At 46.4% G+C, this 23,750-nt stretch overlaps 1 protein-coding gene across 1 annotated transcript in view; it reads right to left on the bottom strand.

Annotated features, from left to right (window-relative positions):
- The window catches only part of CPS1 (carbamoyl-phosphate synthase 1), a 236,985-nt gene extending 213,548 nt beyond the window's left edge, over positions 1-23,437 (bottom strand). The window contains exons 1-6 of the mRNA XM_069615912.1: positions 23,159-23,437; positions 14,142-14,251; positions 13,208-13,352; positions 11,131-11,220; positions 6,126-6,182; positions 5,518-5,610 (exon numbers count right to left, since the gene is read on the bottom strand). Coding sequence (XP_069472013.1) covers positions 5,518-5,610; positions 6,126-6,182; positions 11,131-11,220; positions 13,208-13,352; positions 14,142-14,251; positions 23,159-23,275 — 612 coding nt within the window. The 5' untranslated portion in view covers positions 23,276-23,437. The remainder of the gene's footprint in view (positions 1-5,517; positions 5,611-6,125; positions 6,183-11,130; positions 11,221-13,207; positions 13,353-14,141; positions 14,252-23,158) is intronic.
- Positions 23,438-23,750: the final 313 nt, after the last annotated feature.

Below are 23,750 nucleotides of genomic sequence, written 5' to 3'. Positions count from 1 at the left end.
TCTGAAGGACCCTCGAACTTGGCAAGTGTCCTGAAACCCAGAGCCTACCTTAAGGATGATGGCTCCAATTTCAGGGAAAAAAATGAAAGTTGAAGGAAGAAAAATCGGTTTCCAATATTATGGAAGGATGGACAATCTGAGGAATGTGAGGTTAGGGTCATTTTGGAGGGGACAGGGGAATTTCCATTATCTAGTCAATTGGAAAGGTTTTGGACCCAAATAAAGGTCTTGGGAGGGAGCTATTGATGTCCATGCTCCTCGCATAGTCACCAACTTGCATTGATCTAATCCCTTCAAAGTTAGCCCTGGGAGGGGGCGTTGTGGGTGGGTAAGGGCACACAGGTAGCTTGGCAGGGTGGTAACTCACAGGCTGGGTGATTGTTCTACTCATTTTGATTGGGGGAGTTTAGTTGGGGGTCACATTTTCCAATGATTTCTTTAACTTAATTATCATGCACAAGGGTAGGTCATCCCCAACCCAAGATGTGTTATACAGGCTCCCATCACCCATGGGGGTGGTGGGAGTGCATTTCACAGTGACAGGCCCTTAAAGGGCTCTAAATGTCATGTCACTATGGAATGATTAACAAAAGCATTTCTATCCTTGTTCGAAGGATAGAAATGCAAGTGGAAGAGCAACAGTAGTACCAATGCTCTTTCACTTCAAAATAAATGCATGAAAGCTTCAGAAATGAACCTCTCCTTTATAGCACCTTCCTCTGCACCTGGTTCAAACAGGTGCAGAGAATGTATTTATTTATTTATGTTTACATGTATAAAGCGCACTAAACCAGGGGGCATCAAGGTGCTGTTACAGAGAAAAGTGTTACTCGCAAAGCGTGTGCAGAAGGTTAGATTGACGGTACTGTTCAGGTTTGCAGATTATGCAAACAGCAAAGTTTTTAGAGATCTCCAGAAAGTCCAGTAGGATATCTCAGCTCGCAAGGCCAGCAGGGGAGGGAGTTCCATTGTTTGGCCGCAATTGTAGGAAAGCTTGAGCCTTCAGCTTCGGTCCGTTTGAAAATGGTGTAGAGGAGCAGATGCATGCTTCTGTAGGAAAACATGCCCCCCTACCTCCCATATGTTGAAGACCTGAGATTGTGCCGTGTTTGACATCAACAGTTGTGCCATCACTGTAGCGTGTGTTCGAAAGAAGATACCCATTGAGACAGTTTTACCACTTGTAAAAGATTTGATTTAGACTGAGACAAATGCTAGTTTAAGCGGGGCAGATAGCGGCTCAAGAGTTTGTTTTTGTCTGCGCATGTTTAGGAATTTGAGGCGCGTGTTTGCTTAGAAAATGTTCATTTTTGTTTAATGCTTTTTTAAAAACGTAGGAGTTAGCTTGAGCATTTTTTATCGTTTTCACCAAGTGTGGTTTACAGCACTGAGGAAAAGCATAAAGGGGGCGGCGTCATCAAAGGAAAGCAGCACTTTGCGTGCAGCGTTCGCCGCAGCCATCTTGGAAGGAGGATTTTATTGCGGCATCGGTTACCTACAGAGCGTGGGCCAGACGCGTGTGTGTGCTGCAGGGAGCGGAGGACAAAATAAAGAAGCAAATGTATTATTAAAGATTCAGGATTCACGTACCATTTCCGCAATTAACGTTGTAACTTTGAGGACCTTCCTACTAAAAAGGAGTCATCACAGTGAACTAGAAACCTAGACAGACTCTTGGAGCAAACACTGAGTGAAAACCTTAAAGATACAGTGCAAATAAAATCTCAGAACAAAAGGCCAGGCATTTCAAAGGAGAGCTACCATAAAATCAAAATAGTAATCACTTCTAAGGAATCTGCAGAGGTCACCAGGAGGTGGGGGAGAGTAGATGGTTTTCAGTTTTTAGATAACACTGTATTATTTTTATTTTTAGGTTCTCCAACAAAGTCCAGTGAGAGACAGTGTGGACACACGTTTGAAAGCTGGTTTTTCGTTATTTTCTCCACTTTCCCTTTCCTTATCCTGGAGTTTAGGTTCTCTGGTTGAGAATTAAAAAATATGCAGGGCAAACATTTAAGCTGGGTTTGTGGGGTTCAGCAGCCTCTGCAGGAAAAATCTACTGGGACCTGACAGGATGAAAGCCCCAAGTTGTTAGTCCTGCCCGGGTTTAGTGCCCATAGGGGAATCTTAGGAGAATGAGAGAGGAGGTTGGAAGAGTTGCATCTGCGGGTAAGTGAATCTGGAGTTCAGCTGGCACCATCCCCACCAGGAAACAATGTCGACCCTGAGCGTCCTAAACAATACCCAAATCAGTTGTTGGTAGTCAAGGGAAGAAGTCAGGGAATTGGGGATTAGGTTGCCAAGATTTTGGGAATCTATCACTTGGCTAGTCCACTAGCTCCCCCAGAGCGGGTTTGCAGGCAACCAAAAGGGATTCTCAACTTTCTGGACACAATGGCCCTCATTACGATACCGGTGCTAAACCATGGCGCTATTAGCACCATGGTTGGTGCTGGTATCGTAACGTGTCCGCCATGGTGAAATGGTGAAATACCGCCCCATTCCAAGGTTGGCGGGGCGGTATTTCCCCATTTCCCCATGGCCCTTCCCCATTCCCATTTTTGCCCCATGGGGCATAATGGGAATGGCGATGGTGCTAAGTACGGTACCGCAAATTGCAGTACCATACTTACCGCGAAGGTCCCTTTGCGGGTCCCTACTTTAACGGCTGGTCTAGACCAGCCGTTAAGGTCGGGTCCCGCAAAGGGACCTCGTAATAAGGCGCTAATGGGTTAATGGCGCCGCAGCCTTTTACAGCGCCGTTAACACATTAGCGCCAGGGTCGTAATGAGGCCCAATGTGAACTGCACTTTGTGTGTCGACCTGAGTCCTTTCCTACTGATGCAGCCAAGGTGACATTAATCCTTTCCTATCTTTCAGGTGCTGCCGCAGTGTGGATGGTCCCTCTTGTTCCCCAGGGGCGGGGGACCAGAGTTTGGTCATTTGGTGCAGTTGATGGCAGAGATCAGCAAGGTTTTTGGCCGATTACAGCTAGCTCAGTGTGTGAATTATATGAAGGTACTGTTTTGGGTGACTCTGAGTAATAGCGTTTGTACATAGCTGAACAGAACTATTCATCTCCATGAAAAGGCTTAGAAGGCCTTGCTGGAAAAGCAGAGAAAAGCAGACATATGAATGTAAATAACAGAAAACAGAGAAAAGCAGACAGCTACCCTGTAATAGTTCCTTTCAAGCAGCCTACACTATTTCTCCGGGGCCTTCAGTTTAGTCAAAGAACTGAGGTTTAGCAGTTGAGATAATAATCAGCCCCTAAGCATAGTGCAGGGGCAGTCAGGTAATGTTGCTGATTACAGAAGAATGTGTCACGGAAAGGCTGAAATACTCCTTCAAATAGAAGCTAATGGTAGATGTACTTCGGTCTCCTCTGCAAGGCTCCAGAGAGAGGGAGCTTCTGAAGTGTGTTATGCTATGCACACCACATTCCCTTGTGAGGGTTAAGAGCGCGGCGGGTTCATTTTGGGGTTGCTGCATGAACGCTGCCAAGGAGGCAGTGGGGCTTGGCAGCTTCTGGGGAATTCGATCCTTGGCCGACCTGATGGATCTAATAGGAGATCATGAATGCAAGCTATCTTCTTAACTGCTGACCGGACATTCATTAAGTAGCCAATAATACTATTAATATTGTGGCTGATATCAGATGATGGAATAATGTATGAATAGTAAATGCTTTTTGGTTGTCCGTTGTAGCTGCGTTTCTGTGGAATATTGGCAGATTATTTGATAATTATCATTTGGGATCAACGTCTCAAGAGGGGAGCCTTAAGCCTGCACACCACGTGGCCAGAAAACAGCTGGGTTTGCCCCTAATTCACCAGTAGTTTGCCCACTGTGCCCATTCACTCTGCGCACATGCTGTAGCCATAAGCGCTTGACTCAGGGGCAAGTCAGTTGATTGTACACAGGGGGATTTGCAACTGGATCAAATGAATAGAGTAAAAAAGATTGGCAGCCATTTTAGAATGGGAAAACATGCAGACAGTAATGTGCAGAGTGCCCATGCACACTGCTGAGAAGATCTACCAAGAGTAAATGGGAACTATCCCAATGCAGTTTTTTACACGGAAGAGAAGAAATAATTAAAATAATAACAGGAGAAATAAAAGAAACTAAGTTAAAACGCTTAAGGGGAATGGGTGCAACAGCATCAGTATCCAAGCAGACAACCACTACCAGCATGAACAGCATAGATCACCTGGAGCCAGGTCCTCTCCTGCCAAAGGTTAACATGAATAACATGAGAAAATGGGTCTAGGGGCCCTGCCAGCATAGTGCTGTGCAAGAAAAAGAAGTACTAGATAAAATTAAGAAATGAGTTTTTGAAAAGGTCAGGGTATTGGGCACAAGAGCATTGGTGACCAAGCATCACACTCCACTATCAGTATAAGCAGCCCGGAAACACTGGCAACTTACCCAGAAGGCTTGAGGGCAAGTCAGAGGTTTTTAAGTGGGCTAATCGGCGACTGATTCAAATGCATAGAGTACAAATATTAACTGCCATTTTAGAATGACATGTCAATATTTTGAGGAGGGCGAGGAGTCTAGGCACCCTCCTGCGAAAAGTTTACAAGGAAAAAAATTAGAAAACCTGACAGTTGTATCGAGAACAAGGAAAAAAAGAAGAAATTAAACGGATTCAAATTCACATTAAAACACCTCTGTCTCATGACCACAACAGCGTTGGTAGCCACAAGCAACTTGCTCTACAACCCTAGTCAGCATAGGCAGTTTATGCCCAAAAGAAAAACTGTCTTCCTTAATAATGAACTGCTCCCATTTTCACTGAACTGAACCATCGGGACATTAACACTAAGCAGCCTGGCCATGGTTATAATGTAATGCAGTGTCATTGTAATTGGTATAGCGCCTTTCACCATTGGTATGGTCCCAAGGCGCTGTAGGTTGAACACTCCCGGGGACAGAAGTCAGGTATGGTAAAGTCATCAGAGAGATTTAGAATGCGTGTTTGCATTATAGCCAATCCAAAGGTAGGTAGGGGTGGCCAAGTCCCTGCTAGGCGCCCAAGTCCAGCTGGCATGTGGATGGGTGCTGAGAGGTAGTTCGGGGGGTGTGCGAGAGCAGGAGAGACATTATGCGTGCAGCTTCACCACATTTTTATCATGGGGGATAGCTGCATTCTTATGGCAGAAGTGTTGTGCAATGTGTCCTGGAGTGGTGCATGTACTGGACGGGCGCTGAGAGGTAGTCTGGAGAGTATGCGAGAGTAGGCTCCTGCAAAGACGCTTTTTCTATGCCTTTACAACTGCAAGTTACCCCCTGGAGAAGGACTACCAGATGTTAAATTCTTGCTTCCAAAAAAAAAGGCAGCGTTGATTGGGCTCTCACTTGATGAATTCGGTCCAAGCTGTCAATCCACTGCAAATCACACATTTCAAGTGGGTTGGTTGCTTTGGATATTAGATAACACGGCAGGCTCTTATGGGTGCTACATTTTGACCCCATTGATGACACAGGCATGCAAGCGAGTCAAGATCTCACCTTGGTCGAAACTTCAGCAATCAAGTTTCTTTTGTTGGGATCCACAAATTCCACAGGCGCCCCTTCAAACTCGATCTTTCCCAGCACTGTACCCTGCGGGGAAAAAATCAATCACTCTGTGAGCGGGTTGTTCTGGGGAGAGCAAGTCAGAATATAAGGACGTGCATCGCTCTCGATCAGGGAACGAGGGAGGTGATGGGTGTCCTTCTACCGATGGAGGGCACTGGTTTCCTTCTACTGGGAGGCAAGTACAGGATAGAGAAGTGCATGCTGAAAGACTAGCTCAAAGGATGCAGCGCTAGTTGCAAGTCAGGAAAAGCCTGCCAAAAAAAAGTATTATTAGCTCAGGCAACTCATTTTTGGAAAGTTCTGCATATAATGTTGAAATAGTTAGCAGCAGATTGAAATTGTACCCCATTTTGTGTGGATGTAAATTAAGGAGCCTATGAGTTCATTGATCCACTGGCATCTGCATAGGAGGTGAAATCTTCAAAATGCTACACACATTCATCACTGATCCACAGTGCAGGACCTCAAGATGTCTGCCTCGCTGCTGTGTCTTAAAGGGGGGCCGGGGGCACATGTGGAAGGGTATGCAAAAGGCTTACCTTATCTCTGATGGTTTTGGCCAACATTCTAGTATCAATTCCATAAAGGGCCGGCACCTGCAAAAACACAATCCAGAGAGGAGAGAGAAAGTGAGATATCAGCATTGTACGTATGGACTTTCCCATCACTGGGGGCACACGCAGATAGAAGCAGCTTTCACTATCAGAAGACCAATAGTAGTAAAGACACCTGTTTTTTTGTGGGAATTGAGAAGGGTCCCCACCCAGTAAAGTTCGCCAAAACCTGACTTTCATTAGAAGCCAGCTGGGACAGCTGGCCAATCAGGAGGTTTGGGCCGCAGGCTGAAGTAACAGGTGCAAGCCTGAATTGTGAGCAGCCAGGGTGCTGCTTGGCCAGTGGCCCTTGACCCCTTTGTGAAAATGGCACACTCGACACCCACCTGTGCACCCCTAAGCACCCATAAATGGTACACCCGTGTGATAAAGGCTCTTTGGAGGAAATGAACATTAAAAAGGAACCTTATTACAGGGAACCCTGAAGAGGTCTGTACTTCCGTAGTCCCTTTTTCATGTTGATGATGTCATTATCGTTAACATGCAAAACGGTCAATGACAGTACAGCACTCTGTTAAGTTTTGGTTTTCCTTTTTTTGTTTAGGGACAGTTACTATTTTCGGGCCAATATTTGACACATATGTGTGCAATGTACATATTGTTCCTGTTATAAAAATCCTTTCTGCCCAATAATTTCAATTGTAAATTGGACCATGTTCCTCTTTTCTAAATCAAAACGCCCATCTTTCATCGTGTTTATGTTGGGGGTCGGGGGGGCATGCCATCGGAATGGGGCAACGAGCAGAGAGAACACCCACGTGCCACAGCTTCCTGATTCGAAACGATTGAAATAAAGGACATTTTGTGGCACAAAAAGAATTCGATTGGCTTACATTTTTAGAAAATGCTCATACTCTAGGCACCCAAGCAGTGGCGTAGCTAAGGGGCGTGGGGAGGTAGGCCCCCCCTGTGAAACGCTGTGCCCCCCCTTGTGCCCTCCCTACCTAAAACGAGCAGTGACCATTTTCTCTACCTACTTTTGTCTGTGCCCCCCTACTTTTGTCTATGGGCCCCACTGTGCCCCTCCTAAATTTGATTCCTGGCGACGCCACTGCACCCAAGTCCTATCTTTATGTGAGCCCACACTACCAGGGTGAACATTTCTGTTTGAAAGGCAGGGACAGGGCTTTAGGTGGGCCGGGGGTAGCAAAGGCTCAACTCAGCACTTCCAAATGCCGGGGCTCTGCAGGGCTCTGGGAACTGACTTTCCTGGCCAAATCGCTTCTTTGCCGTAATGTAAACACAAAGCTGAGTGACACTACTAATCTTCACCAGTAGATGTCACTATCAATCATATTTACAAATACATCAGTTGAATTAGGTGTTCAAACAGGTTTGATCATTGAAACACATTATATTAAAGTATTGTCATCCCAATGATGTTAATTAGTACATAAGACTCACAGATTTCTTTCAAAGGTCTATGGGTTTGCATGGTGCAGTGACCGTTTGGATTTGAAGTTCTATTCGATAAATGAATATATTTATTTTGGTCAATATGTTTAAGCACATTTATATATATTGTAAAGTAGGCTTTACTCCCCTTCCGTTGCATGTATGAAAATTCAATTGGGTCTGTTGGGTCACTCTTAATTATGTAGGCCCCACCTCTTTTAAAGGCTTTGCGATTTGAGGGTTTGCCATAGCTTTTTTAGGCCTCACCCTCAAAAATATGAATCACAGCACGCAGGAGCCCCCCCTTCAGTTTCTTATCCCACTTAAAGCACTGGGCAGGGATTCTAACATGTGGCCTGTGGGTTACATGCAGAGCTCTGCAGTAGACACAGAACCCCCAGAGCTATATTACTATGAGAGGAGCTAGCTGTCTGCAGGCTATACCTGGTTCTCCTCAGCAGGCACTTGTAAGTGCATTGGATTCTAACCTGTGTCCTCTGGGTTATATGCATGGCTCTGCAGCAGACACAGTACCCCCTGAGCTATATTACTATGGGAGGAGCTAGCTGTCTGCAGGCTATACCTGGTTCTCCTCGGCAGGCACTTGTAAGTGCATTGGATTCTAACCTGTGGCCTCTGGGTTATATGCATGGCTCTGCAGCAGACACAGTACCCGCTGAGCTATATTACTATGAGAGGAGCTAGCTGTTTGCAGGCTATACCTGGATCTCCTCAGCAGGCACTTGCAAGTGCATTGGATTCTAACCTGTGGCCTCTGGGTTATATGCGTAGCTCTGCAGCAGACACAGAACCCCCAGAGCTATATTACTATGAGAGGAGCTAGCTGTCTGCAGGCTATACCTGGATCTCCTCAGCAGGCACTTGTAAGTGCATTGGATTCTAACCTGTGTCCTCTGGGTTATATGCATGGCTCTGCAGCAGACACAGTACCCCCTGAGCTATATTACTATGGGAGGAGCTAGCTGTCTGCAGGCTATACCTGGTTCTCCTCGGCAGGCACTTGTAAGTGCATTGGATTCTAACCTGTGGCCTCTGGGTTATATGCATGGCTCTGCAGCAGACACAGTACCCGCTGAGCTATATTACTATGAGAGGAGCTAGCTGTTTGCAGGCTATACCTGGATCTCCTCAGCAGGCACTTGCAAGTGCATTGGATTCTAACCTGTGGCCTCTGGGTTATATGCGTAGCTCTGCAGCAGACACAGTACCCCCTGAGCTATATTACTATGAGGGGAGCTAGCTTTCTGCAGGCTATATCTGGTTCTCCTCGGCAGACACTTGCCAGTGCACTGGATCCTAACCTGTGACCTGTGGGTTACATGCATAGCTCTGGAAAGTGAGTCAACCACTGAGCACATTTGCACGGGAACCTACACCTTATGGACACATGTTTGCAGTGACCACAAGTACCCAGCTTAGTGGTGCTCATTTCAATAAACTCGAAATGTTGAACGTTCAAGTTGGCCCCTTCAGAACTCAAACACCTGAAGATGCAGCTTTGATAAGTCTCTGCAGGTGGTGCATTCACGCCCTGTGCTCGCTTTTTAGATGAAAGGTGTTATTACGCTCTACATCAGAGTTATCTAACTCCAGGCCTCGAGGGCCGGACACATGTCGGGTTTTCAGGACACCCTCTCATTAATATTCATGAGATACATTCGCATACAATGATACTAAATGTACAACCCAGCTCTAGATGTATCATGAAAGTCAGGATGTGGGAGCGTTACCAGCGCTACAGGGATGTCTCAGTACTCAAGAGTGCGCATCACAAGTCAGGACAGGGTTGAGAGTGCTGTGGATGCATCAATATTCGGATATTAGAGCACAGCGCAAGTCAAGGAGTGGAAGTGTCTTGAGAGCTCCGCGCCTCAGTTCCGAGGGAACTACAGTGTATGGCTCTGCTTTAGGAGAGCTTTGAGGATAGGTAATTACTGGGATGTTAATGCACACAGCAAATCAGCATAGCAGTGCATTATGGGTGCTCTGAGGATTTTACCCTGTTGGGACTCAAGGGCCTGCTGCAGATCAGGAAATAGTCCTATTGAGAAAGGAGAGCTCTGAAAAGGCCTGAGTACTAATGAACAAAGACGCATGTCAAGTCAGGGTAGATGTAAGGTGTCAGAGCTCTGAGGGTGCTCGTGCACACACCAGGTCTTGAAAAAGGTGAACTGCAGGACCTCTTTTGAGATTGCTGGGTTAAGATACAATTAACTTAGTGTTTGGGAAATACCTGAAATGTAGTATTCACCTTCCACTCTTGTGTGACCTTCCTTTAATTCTGCAGACAGAGCGGTATATCATTTCATGCACTAAAAAAGTAGCAGCTGAAGGTTAAGAAAATCATTTTAGGAATTGGAAATTGGGTCAGAAATGGGGGAGCATGGTCAGCCAAAATGTCCGAATTGACTACCTAAGGACGATCGATTGCCTTCGTAGGCCCAGAAGAAGAACCTAATCTGATCAGGGATCCGTTTTATTATGACTAAAATATGGATATCAGATATGGTGCTCTGGGTCTGGCGTCCTCCAGCGAAGGGTTGGGGAAGAAAACTCGCAGACAAATCTCTTGGTTCATGTGGAAATCTGATACGACCTTTGCAAAAGGTGGGATGCGCAGAGAGCAAATCTTTCTTTGTCCTTGTGGGAAGTAGTAAATGGTTCATCCTCTGAAAGGGCCTGCCGCTCCCCAACTCCGCGGGGCAGTTTTCCAGGCAGCCGACCTGAGATACACCCCTGGCCATTGGTTCAGAGGGCGCATGCGCCAGCGCTGCAAGAACGACTTTGAGGGACCCACACTGAATGAGGACTCTGCACAGGCGGAAGCGGGCACCCGAGCCGCCCAAAGTGACACTTCAACACTGGATTAGCCAGGGAGAACGACTCCCAAGTTGGTGCGGTTCATGATAGCTTCGTTTTTATTCTAATGTCTTTATCTTCTTGATGTTTATAGGTTTTTTAGACATATGTTATATATGGTCATACCATACGTTTTTCTGAAAAGTAATCTATGGTTTGTTTAGTATGGAGTTAGGGATTAAGTTTGATATATTGCGATTAAAACGTAGGCAAAGGTGGTACCTTTGCTGGGGGCTGCGTCTGCTTTCCCCCCCGTACATCAGTGGCCCTGTGTAGCATCTCCACTGCACTACTCCCCATCCCAGCTTCCAACATTTCACCTGCGGTTACTCCCCTTTCTTTATAGCTGCTTCGAAAATAGGTCGCCTACGCTTCCATTGGTTATTAAAATGGTATACAGTAGCACAAAATAAGCATTTAGAACTGTCAATTAGACAATGGCATTGTTTTAAAAGAAGGTCTAAACCATCACCGGCTCCTCTTGAAGATGACAAACATTCCGTTTTATTTTTCTACAAGCTGCAATTTCTAACGTCATCCACAGGATGGCAGGACCGCATCACAAATAGGAAATGTATATTCTCATACTCAATTCCAGTAAGCACTTGAACCAACAGGTTTACCTGTGTCCGGCCTAACCCCTGACATCACTCACCTTCTCCTCGTGCAGCCACTCTGCCAGAGACTTGGCCGCCCGCCAGTGGCTGTACTCGTTGCTGTAGTCTAGGACCAGCAGCCCTGAAACCTGGTGAGGCAAGACATTGTGTAAGGCGCATTGGCGGCACTGTGCTAAAGTCACAAAATAAACACGCCAAGATATTACAGAATACATGGGTGACTGGACACCAGGTAAATAACCAGGAAGGCCGCATATACCTGCCTCGCTCTTAACCTGCCTTTCTCTCTCTCTCCCTCTCTCTCTCACTCTATCTCTCGCTGCCTCTCTCTCTCTCCCCTCTCTCTCACACTCTCTCTCGCCCTCTCTCTCTCCCTTTCTCTCTCTCTCCCCCCTCTCTCTCTCTCTCTCTTTCTTTCTCTCTCTCTCTCCCCCTCTCTCTCTCTTTCTCTCTCTCCCTCTCTCCTCCCCTCTCTCTCTCTCTCTCTCTTTCTCTCTCTCTCTCTCTCTCTCTCTCTGTACTTCTTTTTAATTCTCGAGGTCGGTACCATCTTTCCCCGGGGGTGGCACTCAGCCTAAAGTGGTATTGACCTTGGGACTGGCTGCTTTGCCCAAATGCATGTTATCATTCAGTGTGAAACTTATTCGATTTGGGTGACCTTTTCCCTCCCCAGACTCCACCCGCCTTTCTAACGCAACAGTGGCAATGCCCTCGCGACTGTGCCTGGGATGAACAATCCAGCTGCGAAGGCCCCTTATAATTAGGCAAGACTGACGCAGCCTGGCACAGATGCTGACAACGTTATCTGACTCCCAGGGGTGGCAGCCCTTGTGAGGAGCATAGGGCAGTTCGGGAAGTGGGGATTTACATGGGGAAAGTATAGACTCAATGGCCCCAGGACACATGGCTTGGGTACACCACACAGGAGATGAAGATCGAAAAGACACAGTCCAGGCGAGACACCCCAAGCTGGTGCAAGATGGTGCAAAGCTTGCCCGAAAAAATCCCAGCCACACATATGGGGCCTCATTACGAGGTTGGCGGAATGGGTTTACCGGCACCGGTATTGCTGCCGGTGCCGGTAAACCCATTCAGCCCTATTACGAGGTTCCCTTGCGGGACCCCCTCAGAACGTCTGGTCAGACCAGACGTCCTTTGCGGGTCCCGCAAGGGAACCAGGGAGCTAATAACGGGCCCGTTATTGACAGGCCCATTATTAGCTCCATCCCCATTAAGCCCTATGGGGGCTCAAATGGGAATGGGGATTGGCTTTTTGAATGAGGAATTACTGGGTACTCCAAGGTCGGAATGACCCGGTAAATCCTCATTCAAGGAACCCGGACACGATTTTGGGGGCAGTCATGGCGCTAATAGCACCTTGGCTACCTCCAAACTTGTAATGAGACCCAGGGTCTCCTCTGAATTCTCTTCAACCACCCTTGCAGGCCTCGTTATAGGAACTAACACATGTGACCACGTGTCCCCATAAAATTACTCTTGCTACTCATACTAGCCAGGATACCCTTCAAACCTGCCGGCGTCATATATGCGGCCACCACTACCGCCCGAACACCAGCCTTCTCAGCCAGGAGACATGTGGGCACAGGTGGGATGCACTCCTCTAGGAGCGAGGCCAATGCGAGGCCCGAGACTTAACCGGCACACAAAAAGAAAACCAGGAAAAAGGCCTTCTCTCGCTAAGATCCAGCCGATTGGAACGCCATCCTGGTTGCAATCCAGACCACTCCAATGCTCCTGCAGTTCAAGAAGGAACTTAAGATCCAGGTCTTCAGGGTAACCCCAAGGGTCACTTCTACTCTTGGGGACGTGCAGCCCGCGTAGTATGGGGTATCCAATGTGCAATAACTTGTAACCTCCCCTTCCTCCAGCTTCTGATAACGCCAAATTACTTGTACAGAGCTCTGTTGCTTCCTAGCTAGGCTTGACAACCACAGCATTGGTGAAGCAACCACACCTGCTCCACAAAGCATGCCCCACCTGATACCTAATCTACCTCACCATGACTTCCACTGGGGCTCAAAGGTTCCCCTTTGCTCAGGAAGTGCTCTTGTTCGTGCTTGTTCCCTAAGTATCCATGTGCTAGAGGGTCTGTACCTGGATGCGCTCAGATTCCATGAACATTCGCAGCCCAATCTCGTCCACAGCTTTGGTGTCTGGGCCTCCCCCATTGCCGATGATTGGGTTGGTCAGTGTCAGGATCTGCCCCCGGTAGCTGGGGTCTGTAATGGCCTCGGTATACCTGGCACAATGCAAAGGAACAACACGAGACCACATTTACATAGTGTTAGCTCACGTTGAGAGTGATTCTGAGAGCATTCAGAAAAAAGTGAATGTGTGTGTGGTGTGTGGTGTGTCTGTGTGTGTATGTGTGTGTGTGCGTGTGTGGGGTGTGTGTTGTGTGTGTGTGTGGTGTGTGTGTGTACTGTGTGTGTGTTTGTGTACTGTGTGTGTTTTTGTGTACTGTGTGTGTTTCTGTGCACAGAAGGGATTATGTATTGTGAATCTGCAAGGAAAATGCGTGCGTGCACACACCTGAACGGGATTGTGTGTGTGAGGGTTACAGAGTGTGAGTAATACACTATACATGTATATGTCAGTTAATGTGACATTGTTGAGCTGTGCAAGCGACAGTGTGCTAGCATGTGCTAGACCCTGCGAAGCATTTATGAAGTATGGAAAATAAGAGTTAGGGTAGTGTTTAAGTGAAGTTAGAAAAACAAATATTTGAGTGGGGAGGTGAAAGTTTAGTACCAACGGTGTTGCTTTGGGTATGTTGCATAGTACAGTCTTGATTATGCTGGTGGATCCGGTCTTGTGCGTGTTTATTTGGAAGGCACGTGTAGTGTATCTGGATCGTGGTCATGGTGTTTATAATGCGCAACCTCCTCTGGTGACTGTATGAATCCTGTGTAGGGTCTGTTGTAAGTGGAACTCAATATGGTGTGTGTGTGTGTGTGTGTGTGTGTGCGTGCGCGCGCGCGCCTGGGTGTGCGTGTGTATGGGTGCGCGCACTTTAGGGAAGACTCACCCCGCCAGACCGGTATTGAAGACGACTTCTCCAGCGACAGAGGTCGGGTGCCCGAACGAATAGCCCTTGATCTTGGTTCCATCTTCCAGCACAAGGTTTGCTGACTTGGCCTGTGGAAAAAGAAATCCCACTTAATTATCCGTTAACCAAGAGCTTGAGCAATCAGCATCACAAATCACAATAGACCTCTCCACAAAGATGTAGCATTCAGGGGTGGACTGGGAAGCAAAAGAGGCCCTGGAAATAAGTTTCAAAGTGGCCCCATGTTACACATTTTCAGCAAGCCCAACCCTTTTCCTATGGGAACATTTGAAAATACCACACAAAAGAGGCCCAGTGTGCAGAGCCCCACTGGGAAATCGCCAGAGTTCCCTATGGGCCAGTCCACCCCTGGTAGCATTGCATTCTGTTTGTGTTTTGAGATCGTGGTATGTCCCTAAATCTGATCGGGTTGTGTCTTAGAGGACAGTGCTTCCGCCACCATGTCTCCCCCTGGCTCCTGAAATTGAGTCTAGATCCAGAAAGTGATGCCGAGGAGCAGCCAGTGAGTCCAACTTGATGGACTCATAAGAATGAACACAAGGCATATTTTCCTTCAATGGGTTTCATGTGAAGGAGCTGTTAAAACCTTCCCTGGAATGTCTTTTTTTTTCATGATTATTTTATTTTCTTATTTTCAGAGAAACAAAATATTCGAATATCTACAAGTGGAAATAAACTCCAAGTACAATCCATATCATATAAGTAACAATTATTGGTGATATATTAATACAAATACCAAATTCTACAGCAATTACACTAAAAGTCAAAAAGAACATTGAATCCCCAACTAAATTAAATCTAAACTCAAAAGAAACAAACAAAAAAATAAATAAAAAATGGGGGCACACTCACCTAATCACATACACACACAATCCTTTGACAACCCCCCTTATCACCAAGAATATACAGTAGTATTCAATCCAAACTATCCATACAGCTCATTCAAGTATGCCCACAAATACAAATACTCCTCCGTCCTGCCTTGCCTCGAAAACCGGACCTTATCAAAACTTTCCCTGGTCACTCTAACCTGATAACATTGCCCAACTAGTGATGGAAGCAATTCCTTGGGTTCTCTGCTAGCGGGAGATTGTGATAGGAGCAGTGTTCCCATCTGGGTGCCCGGCTTAGAACCAACAGACAGCAAGATTGGGTCTAAGCAGCGAAGTCCATCTTTCACTAGCTCCTAGCTTCATATCCTAACGCACCTGGAGTGGGTCAGCACAATTAAACGTGCCCTTATGGGAGCCGGAAATGAGATCACTGTCCAGCCCAGAAACTAAACACATGCTGTCAGCTGATGAGATGTATTCTTGAGAATTTATTTGGGTGGAACCAAAACACTCGCATATCTTTTAGAAGAGATGAAAACCTTTTTCCTCCTTTCTCTGTTCTTACATCGCCGTTTTTTTTCTCCTTGAGTTATTTGCAGACAGTTTTTTGCCAGAAAAACTCATTGACATTTGTATTTTTGTATTTAAGGGGGGCTTCTCCCAAGCTCCGCCTACCCTATTATTTGTTACCTATTCCCCACGCCCGATATCCCTCACATACCATTACCCCCCACCCTCCTATATTTTTCGATGAGTTTTTTCGGGCAAAAACTGTCCGAAAAAAACAAATCGAAAAAAACAGGTGATGTAACAACGTCGTACCATTTCCTCGTATTAATTTTGGCAAATAAATGACTTGCTTTTCTGTTATCTTCTGGCTAAAGGAGAGCAGTTTTTTTGTGTCACTTCAAAGGTATGGAAACCAGATCCATGCAGGCTGGCAATGCAGGAATCCACAGGGAAGAGTAAAATACAGTTTGAGAAAAATAACCCTCCGAGCGCAATGGTTTATGTGGGGCGTAAAGGCAGTCTGTATGGTATTCTGACATTCAGGAGGTCTTAAGGATGGCTTTGTGCCCAAGAATCTAGGAAAACCACAAACGCAATCAAGGTAACCGTTCAAAGATACCGCAAACCTATGTGGTTACAATAAACTTGTCTGGAAATTGAATGGAAATCCATTCAGGGGAAGGTTAAAGTCAGAAGATACTGGGAACGGACGCGAAGAGCCCACCGCCTCTGAGGGTCCCTGAGACTAATGGATGAAGTGGCCATTCCCGTCGAAGAAGTCCCAGCAACAGGAGCTGATAGGGATGATGGTGGTCGTTATTGATGGTGGTTAGAATGTTGACGCGGAGGGGGAAGAGCCTATGTACTCCTATTATGATAGGACAGGAACTGGATCGGTGAGGATCGGGGCGCGCTGGTGCAACAATGCTAAGGGCTCTTCATGCACTGATCGTTGGGACCACATGGCTGCACATTGGCTTATGAATCCCAAGAGTGCATCGCTGCAGCTTTTTGCTGGGCACCGCTGAGGGAGCCCGGTGTCCATCACATGCAGGTGACTTGTCCTTGATTTTGCAGTTGATGGAAGGTTGGGTAGCGCAGGCTGTTTGGTGGTATACTGAGGCGGCATCAGGAGAATGAATAAAGGTCCACTAGGATGTGTTACCAGCATTCACCTCTCACATGCCCTACTCTGGGATTAAGCCACCTTCTCATCTTGGAGGATAGCTCAGGGGCAACGTGTTCGCCTTGGAAGCAAGACAACACGGAGCAAAACAGGTTCGTACCCCGGGTCCGCTCTTAGAAACCTCTGGGTATTAAGCATGTTATGAATAACCAAGCATATCATATCATTCTCAGGAGTTATCTCCAGTACCATAACTATACGCAAAAGCTATTTTAAGCCTACTCACCTCTATATCTACCAGGATTACCCGGGCACGGTCTCAAGACTCTCACCTAACCAACCCTACCCTATCTATGTCATATTACTCCAAAAAGGCCTTGTAATCGCAGTGCATATAAGTAGCTCAACATATACTCTCCCGTATCGCCTCTCTCTAGAAGATAGTCTGCATAGAAGCGGCAACATGCATCCATACTAGCTCAAGCATTCAGCCATGCCCGGCTCCTCAGCATTTGCACACGCCTTTCCCTCCCTCCTACCTTCAAACTTGTTCATGCTATTCCTCCCAGCAGAGTATATGGTCTGGTGGCCCCGGTGGGGGCAAAATGGGCCTCGAACAAGAATTCAGTGCTTTTAAGTTACTGCGGTGGTGAGTCAGAGCAGTGCAAGCGCCGAATCACCCAACATAGCCTACCACTGGAGAATGGCTGCTGCTATAGTCACTAGGCAATGAAAAGCAGAACAGATCTACTTAATTCAGGTTATTGGTCCGTGTTTTGTGAAGTCGTTTCTCATTTGCAAAGCACTTAAGTGCCATTGGTCTGAGTCGCAAAGAATTCAACAAAGGTAGCAGGCGCCCCTCTCTCGAAAGAACAAGGCATGATAAACTGTTCAGTGGTTGTTAACCACATTGAGAGTTTGCAGCCATCTGCTTTTTGCTCACTGTACCTTTGACAGATGGGAAATATCCATTTGCATATCAGTCTTTGTCCCGCCCACATGGGCAGTCCAGCACCGAAATGCTATGGCAATTCCTCTCTGAACAAGAGTACCAACAGCAACCCCATACACGTGTTTCAGCCTTGTTGGGCATCATCAGTGAGGTGAAGCTGAGCCTCTCTAAGCACAGTGAGCAGGGAGTCGCAAAGAAGCATAGGGGAACAAGGTGGTGCAGGGACTACATGTGAGGTGTGTGAGATTAGGTTGACAATATCTCTGGTTGCAACTGCAGGCTCTGCATAGGTAGGAGACTTTCATTTCTGTGCATGAATAAAATGCATACCCGTATGCAATGTAGCGGGGAGGATAGCTCAGCGGCAACATGCTCGCCTTGGAAACAAGACAGCACGAAGCAACACAGGTTCGATCCACGGGTCCGTGCTTAGTAACCTCCGGGTATTAAGCGCATTATAAATACACAACTAAGACATATTCCTGTAACAGCGCCTCGATGCCCCCGGGCTGTGTGAGCACATAAAAATGCAAATAAATAAATAAATGTACACCATACCAAATACCACATAAGCTTAGCTAGCATAGCATGACCACATGGGAGGTAATAGTGTAGCCAAACATAATATGAAATGGCATAGAATAGCCTGGCTTTGCAAAACCTAGTGTATCAAAGCATAACAGGACAAAGATAACATAGAATACCAGCAGCATAGCCTAATGCCATTCACACAAATAACATAATACCATTGCATTATGGTACGCTAACATCATCGCATGAACACGTAAGATCTATTCTTAACAACGATAATAAAGCAAAATATGCCAGTGAGAATGACAAAGTGATTGGATTTAAAGATAAAATACACATTTAGTTGCTTTGATAATTTGTATATCTAAAGCCCAGCCCTTTAAGCAAACTCGACCACTAGGGGACAAGACGTAAGTACAGTGTACCACTGATCCAACTACCACATGAGATACAAACCGTACATTTCTGTTCAATTTACCATATATGCCGTTTAAACATTTTTAAGCTGGTTGTGCCCATACATTTCCATTCTGGCTACACCAAAATATGCCAATATTCCCATATATGAAAACACTCATTTTTGCTTTGCCTACAATGCCAGTAGTGATACTAGAAGAAAACATATCCATCCCAGTGAAAAATGTCAAGACATAGGATGAAATGGCTAGACAGGCTATAACAAAATTCCAGTCTAGCCACTTAATAGCACATCATGCCTACTTTGTTACGGATTCCTAGTAAAAAAAAGGTCATGCCACATTAATAAATCACAAGACTGGCTGCACCAAAATGCTATTCTAGTCACATAGCGCATATCATGTGTACTTTATTATGTATGTCCACTAAAATGTTATGTTTAGTGAAATCCCCCTTTGCCCACCCATCCCTCTGTCACCAACCACCATGCCCCCACCCCCACCTTCTAACCGCTAGCATCAGCCACTTGGTCCAGCATTCCACATAAGCGCACACACCCACACACAATTACACATTCAATCACTCAGTTAAACATCCCATTCACCACACACTCGCTCCTTCCCATGCGCATCCAGTCCCATGCATCATACACTCACGCACTCCTTGCACACATGCGTACATGCATAATGAGCTGACATGCAACAACATCCTTTAACACTGCAAGTTTCAGAAAAGGCGTCCTCGCCCCTCTGCCTAACAAAAAGCAAGTGTGCACATCAGCCAGCCAGCGCCCCCCCCCCCCTTGGATGTGAAAGAACACTTAACATTGTTATATGCTGGCTCGCATCCGTGGGCAGGGGGCTGATGTGTGCATTTCGTTTTTCTGAGGCAGAGAGGCAATGGAAGCCTTTCTTGTAACTAGCAGCTTTAAAGTGTTGCTGCACTTGTGCAAATACATTGTTCTGCACCAACACAGTAAAACTTTAACGCTGCCACTGTTAGGAAAGGCTTCCTTCGCGTCTCTGCCTAACAGGAAGCATGGGCACACATCAGCCCGCTCCCCTCGGAGGTGAAAGAACACATCACGTTGTTATATGTTCGCTCGCATCTGTGGCGAGGGGGTTGATGTGTGCATGTGATTTTTATGATGCAGAGCAGCGATGGAAGCCTTTCCTGACAATAGGAGTTTTAAGGTTTGCTGTGTTTGTACAAATACATTTTTTCTGCACAAATACAGTAACACTTTAAAGCCGCTAGTTTCAGCAAAGGCTTCTCTGCCCATCGCTAACAAAAAGCAAAGAGCTCTATGCAGAGGCCCCGCCCCTCAGCTCACATTTCAGGGGGAGGGAGGCTGGAGCCGGATTAGCTCAATAGCGTTGCACGCTGGAGTCTCCCGTATTGCACAGCAGCCCCCCTCTTGCCGTGCAATCGCACTTCCTACTGCAGGGCACATCTTCCCTGTAGTTGCTTATCATCCAGTGCAGGGAAATGTTCTTTGGTATCTAAGTTGTCACTTCCAAACATCTACCTAGTGTCAGGGAAAGGGCACTAAGGACTACCCCTCTCAGTTCTCAGTCTGTCCCCTATCAAGATTGAAATTCTGCAGCCCATCTCTTTTTGGTTCATGTCATTCTGTAGTCTTGTAGTTTTATTTTCACCACTATGAAATAAGGACTGCAAGTACCATAATGCACAGTGATGGGCGCCAGAAGGCCAGAGCTGGCTGGGCATTTCACACCTAGAATGGGGCAAAATTGTATCTTAACAGACTCTGACCCAAGCATTCAGCTTACTGTTATGTTTGATGTAAATTGAATCTGCAGTTCTTTGCAACAACAAAAAAAAGCATACACAGGGGTCATGTTAACGGATCGGATGGCTTTGCAAAGTTTTACAAAGGGCTTTACTTTAAAATCCATGTATAGGCTGAAGAACCACGTACCCGGGCTTCTGCAGACCGCAATAATGGGACACACAAAGTTGTGGTAATTGAATTGCCAGATGGGCTTATGGCACAGAGAGTAGCAGCATGCTTCATGACAGACCTGAGACCCGGCTGCGGCCGCTCCCAAACAAACAAGCATTGGCAAAGTCAACCAGTTTGGCTTTTGTGTAGACATGGGATAGTTATTTGTCAGACACTACCATAATAGTACTACTTGGCCATAAGATGGCAACAGCTGGAAAAAGGTGTGATTACCTGGGTATTTGATAGCAGTGCCTGACAAATACATATCTAACACCTGTACACAAGCCAGAACAGTTGGCTTTTTCAATGTTTGTTTGTATCTGGACATCAGTGCAAGGAACATATATAAATGAATTGACTGAAGGCACACTTGGTTAAGACGTTTATATTATACCAGTAGTGCGTTACAGCTGCAATTGAGCCATTATCTCTTAGCAGGCTGCTTTGAAGTAACACTTGCAGGCCAACGTCTGATCTTACTGCTTGAAAGCACTAGCTCAAAGAGACTCCAGGAAGATGTGTTTTGGGTCGGGAGGGGCAGATACTGGGTAGGAATGGCAATAAGGATTAGCATGGCCAGGGGCAGTCGATGGGTGGGTAAATCATTTAATACCACCCACAAGCTGTGTGTCCATCCTCACATGTCATCTCCCTTCTAGATGTACTCCAATCCAATAGTTTCAGATTATGGGTGGTGCTTAGGTGCCAACGATTAGCAAAAACTAAAAAGAGTGAGGACTCCACAGAGAAAAACATACAAATTCACGAGTTAAGGCCTCCTTGATTTGGAATTTCTGGGCCTTTTTCTTTTCCTTGTTTCATTGGACGCACCCGCACACCACAATTCTCTCCAGGTCCCACCACCGGGAACTTAGCACAAAAGCCCCTCCTTAAAGGAGACAGTGGAAATAAAAATAGAGGATGCAATGATAGGCTGCTAACAAAACCAGGCTCTGGATCCACACCAGAAAGCCTTTGATCCCAGAAAGAGCAGATAATGCATGTAACAGGTTCCCAGAAAAACTGTGAGTGACACTGGGGGTTTATTTGGGAGTTCTGGGATGGGGGGTAGCCAAACACGGTACATGGGTTCAAAAAGGCCCATGCCAGAAACAGAAAAAAGGAACAATATTACTGATGAACTGAGGGTAAAGCTGGGGACCATGAGTATCAAGAATGGGCACATTGGATGAACTGGGTAGTCGTCGTCTGCCCTTAAATGCCACCTTGTTACTGGTCCTTGATTCCTACCCATTCTTTGCAGGGGGCTGGCTGCATTGGTGTGCCCTAGAATGACCAACATAGAAAGGTAGGTTATTCAGGACTTCGTCAAAAAGATATACATCCTTTATCTAAGGTGAACACAGCCCCTGAGGGATCCCACATCCCTACCTCGACTATCATGTTTGCATAATTGTGTCTTCAGAAGTCCACCATCACACCCCACAACCCAGCTGTTCGGTTATCTCTCCGACATGCAGTCTTATGGCGGTTTCTGTATTTAAGATGGTGATGTGTCCAGGGTGAGGTGCTGTGGTTGAAGGTGGGCCGTGCATGACACCACAGGAATGGACGCCCAGAGGGAGGAAAGGATAAATGAAACATCTGAGGGTTCACACCTACCAGCTACAGACAGACCTCTTAAGCAGGGACTGAGCAATCTTGCTGCAGCTTTTAGTAGAGTTCATGTGCTGGACCCACCTGACATTGATCCCCAAAATATTCAGATTGCAACAGCAACAAAGAAGTATCTTTACACCAAGATAAAGTAACTAGAGCAACAGGGCTGACATTGCCTGGCGATCCATCCCATCTATTACCCCACCCTTATTCTGTCCTCCACTATGACTCGTTCTGGTTTTTGCTGTTAATGTCATGTGAGCGCTTAGAGACCCATGGGTGTAAAGTGCAATACAAAAAGTTGAATATGTGGATGGATAGATAGCTAGATAGATAGATAGATAGATAGATAGATAGATAGATAGATAGATAGATAGATAGATAGATAGATAGATTATTTCTTTAACCAAATCCCTGTCCTTGATCCACCTTAAAGCTTCGGTGCGCTAGTTACCCCATAGGATTTTAAGGGTAAAAAACACAAATGAGCTGCGCAGTCGCAGCACAGAGCATGAATGCATACCGCGCACAAAAAGAAAAAGTCCAGAAATAAAGTACAATAGAAAAAGAAAATGCAAGAGTATGTCTCCTTTTGGAAGGAATACATTTCAAAAGTGCGGGATAGAAAGCTTTGAATTAATCATAACCACTGGGAGTTCTTTTGTACAGCTTACATGAAAAAAGAACAGCGCCCCAAACTAAAGTAACACCCAGTAGGAGTGAGCAAAGGAGCACTCCCATCTTAGAGCGGAACAGGCAGTGAAGTTAGGATCACTGCCAAAGTTCTAAAACCGTGGTCATTTTCAGTTAGGCCAGCTGACCCCAGGCTCAGAAGTAGTCGCCCTACACAATAAAGGTAGCCTTCTTAAGTCCTATGGGTAGACTTGCTGTATCTCCCCAGTGCCTTGATCCATAACGGCGACCGGATCCCTAGTGCAATGACAAGCTCGGGTACTGGCCCCCTGACACAGAATCAAACGCTTCGATAACGAGAAAACCTCCTTGAAGGTACTATACCTGAACACTTAAAAGTCTGACGCCAGGTCTTGAAAAGTTCCAGTGACGTGACGCAGACAGTCCGAGCCCACCTCTCAGGGTCTTCACCTTCTTGAACACCGTCAAAATCCTGGTCATTTTGAGGATGTAGCGCCCAAGTTTAACTTAAAAAAATACAGTCTTGAGGGAACCTCTGCGTCTCACAAAGAAGGTGCACAGGCGCGCTGTGGTGGAGGGTAAGATGGAGGGGCTGGTGGAACTCCTGGAGAGAGGCGGCACCTGGGTAAAGTACCTGCAGCCAGTGCCACCGTGGCTCTACTGGCCCAGCCAACCTGGCCTTTAAATAGGTCGACATCTGGCTCCTCCCCTTAGCCACATCCCTCTGCAGGGACCAGGTTGACCCTTGTTCTAGGGAGGCGATGGACGAGCCTGTGGGATTGGTTCGTTCATAGATCAAACGCTGTGCCCATCTGGACAGCCTGGGCATGCAGGTCTAGGCGTTGCCACGGCAGATGCTGCCTCGTTCACACATGAGCTTGTGTGAGCGCACCTGCCATCGAGAAGGCACAGGCCTGGGCGCGTGCAGCCATGGAAAGTAACGTGCAAATACGTG

Source organism: Ambystoma mexicanum, chromosome 9 (genome assembly GCF_040938575.1).
Source record: "Ambystoma mexicanum isolate Mex_15411 chromosome 9, UKY_AmexF1_1, whole genome shotgun sequence".
Classification (NCBI taxonomy): Eukaryota; Metazoa; Chordata; class Amphibia; order Caudata; family Ambystomatidae; genus Ambystoma; species Ambystoma mexicanum.
This window is presented reverse-complemented; position numbering and strand designations above follow the sequence as displayed.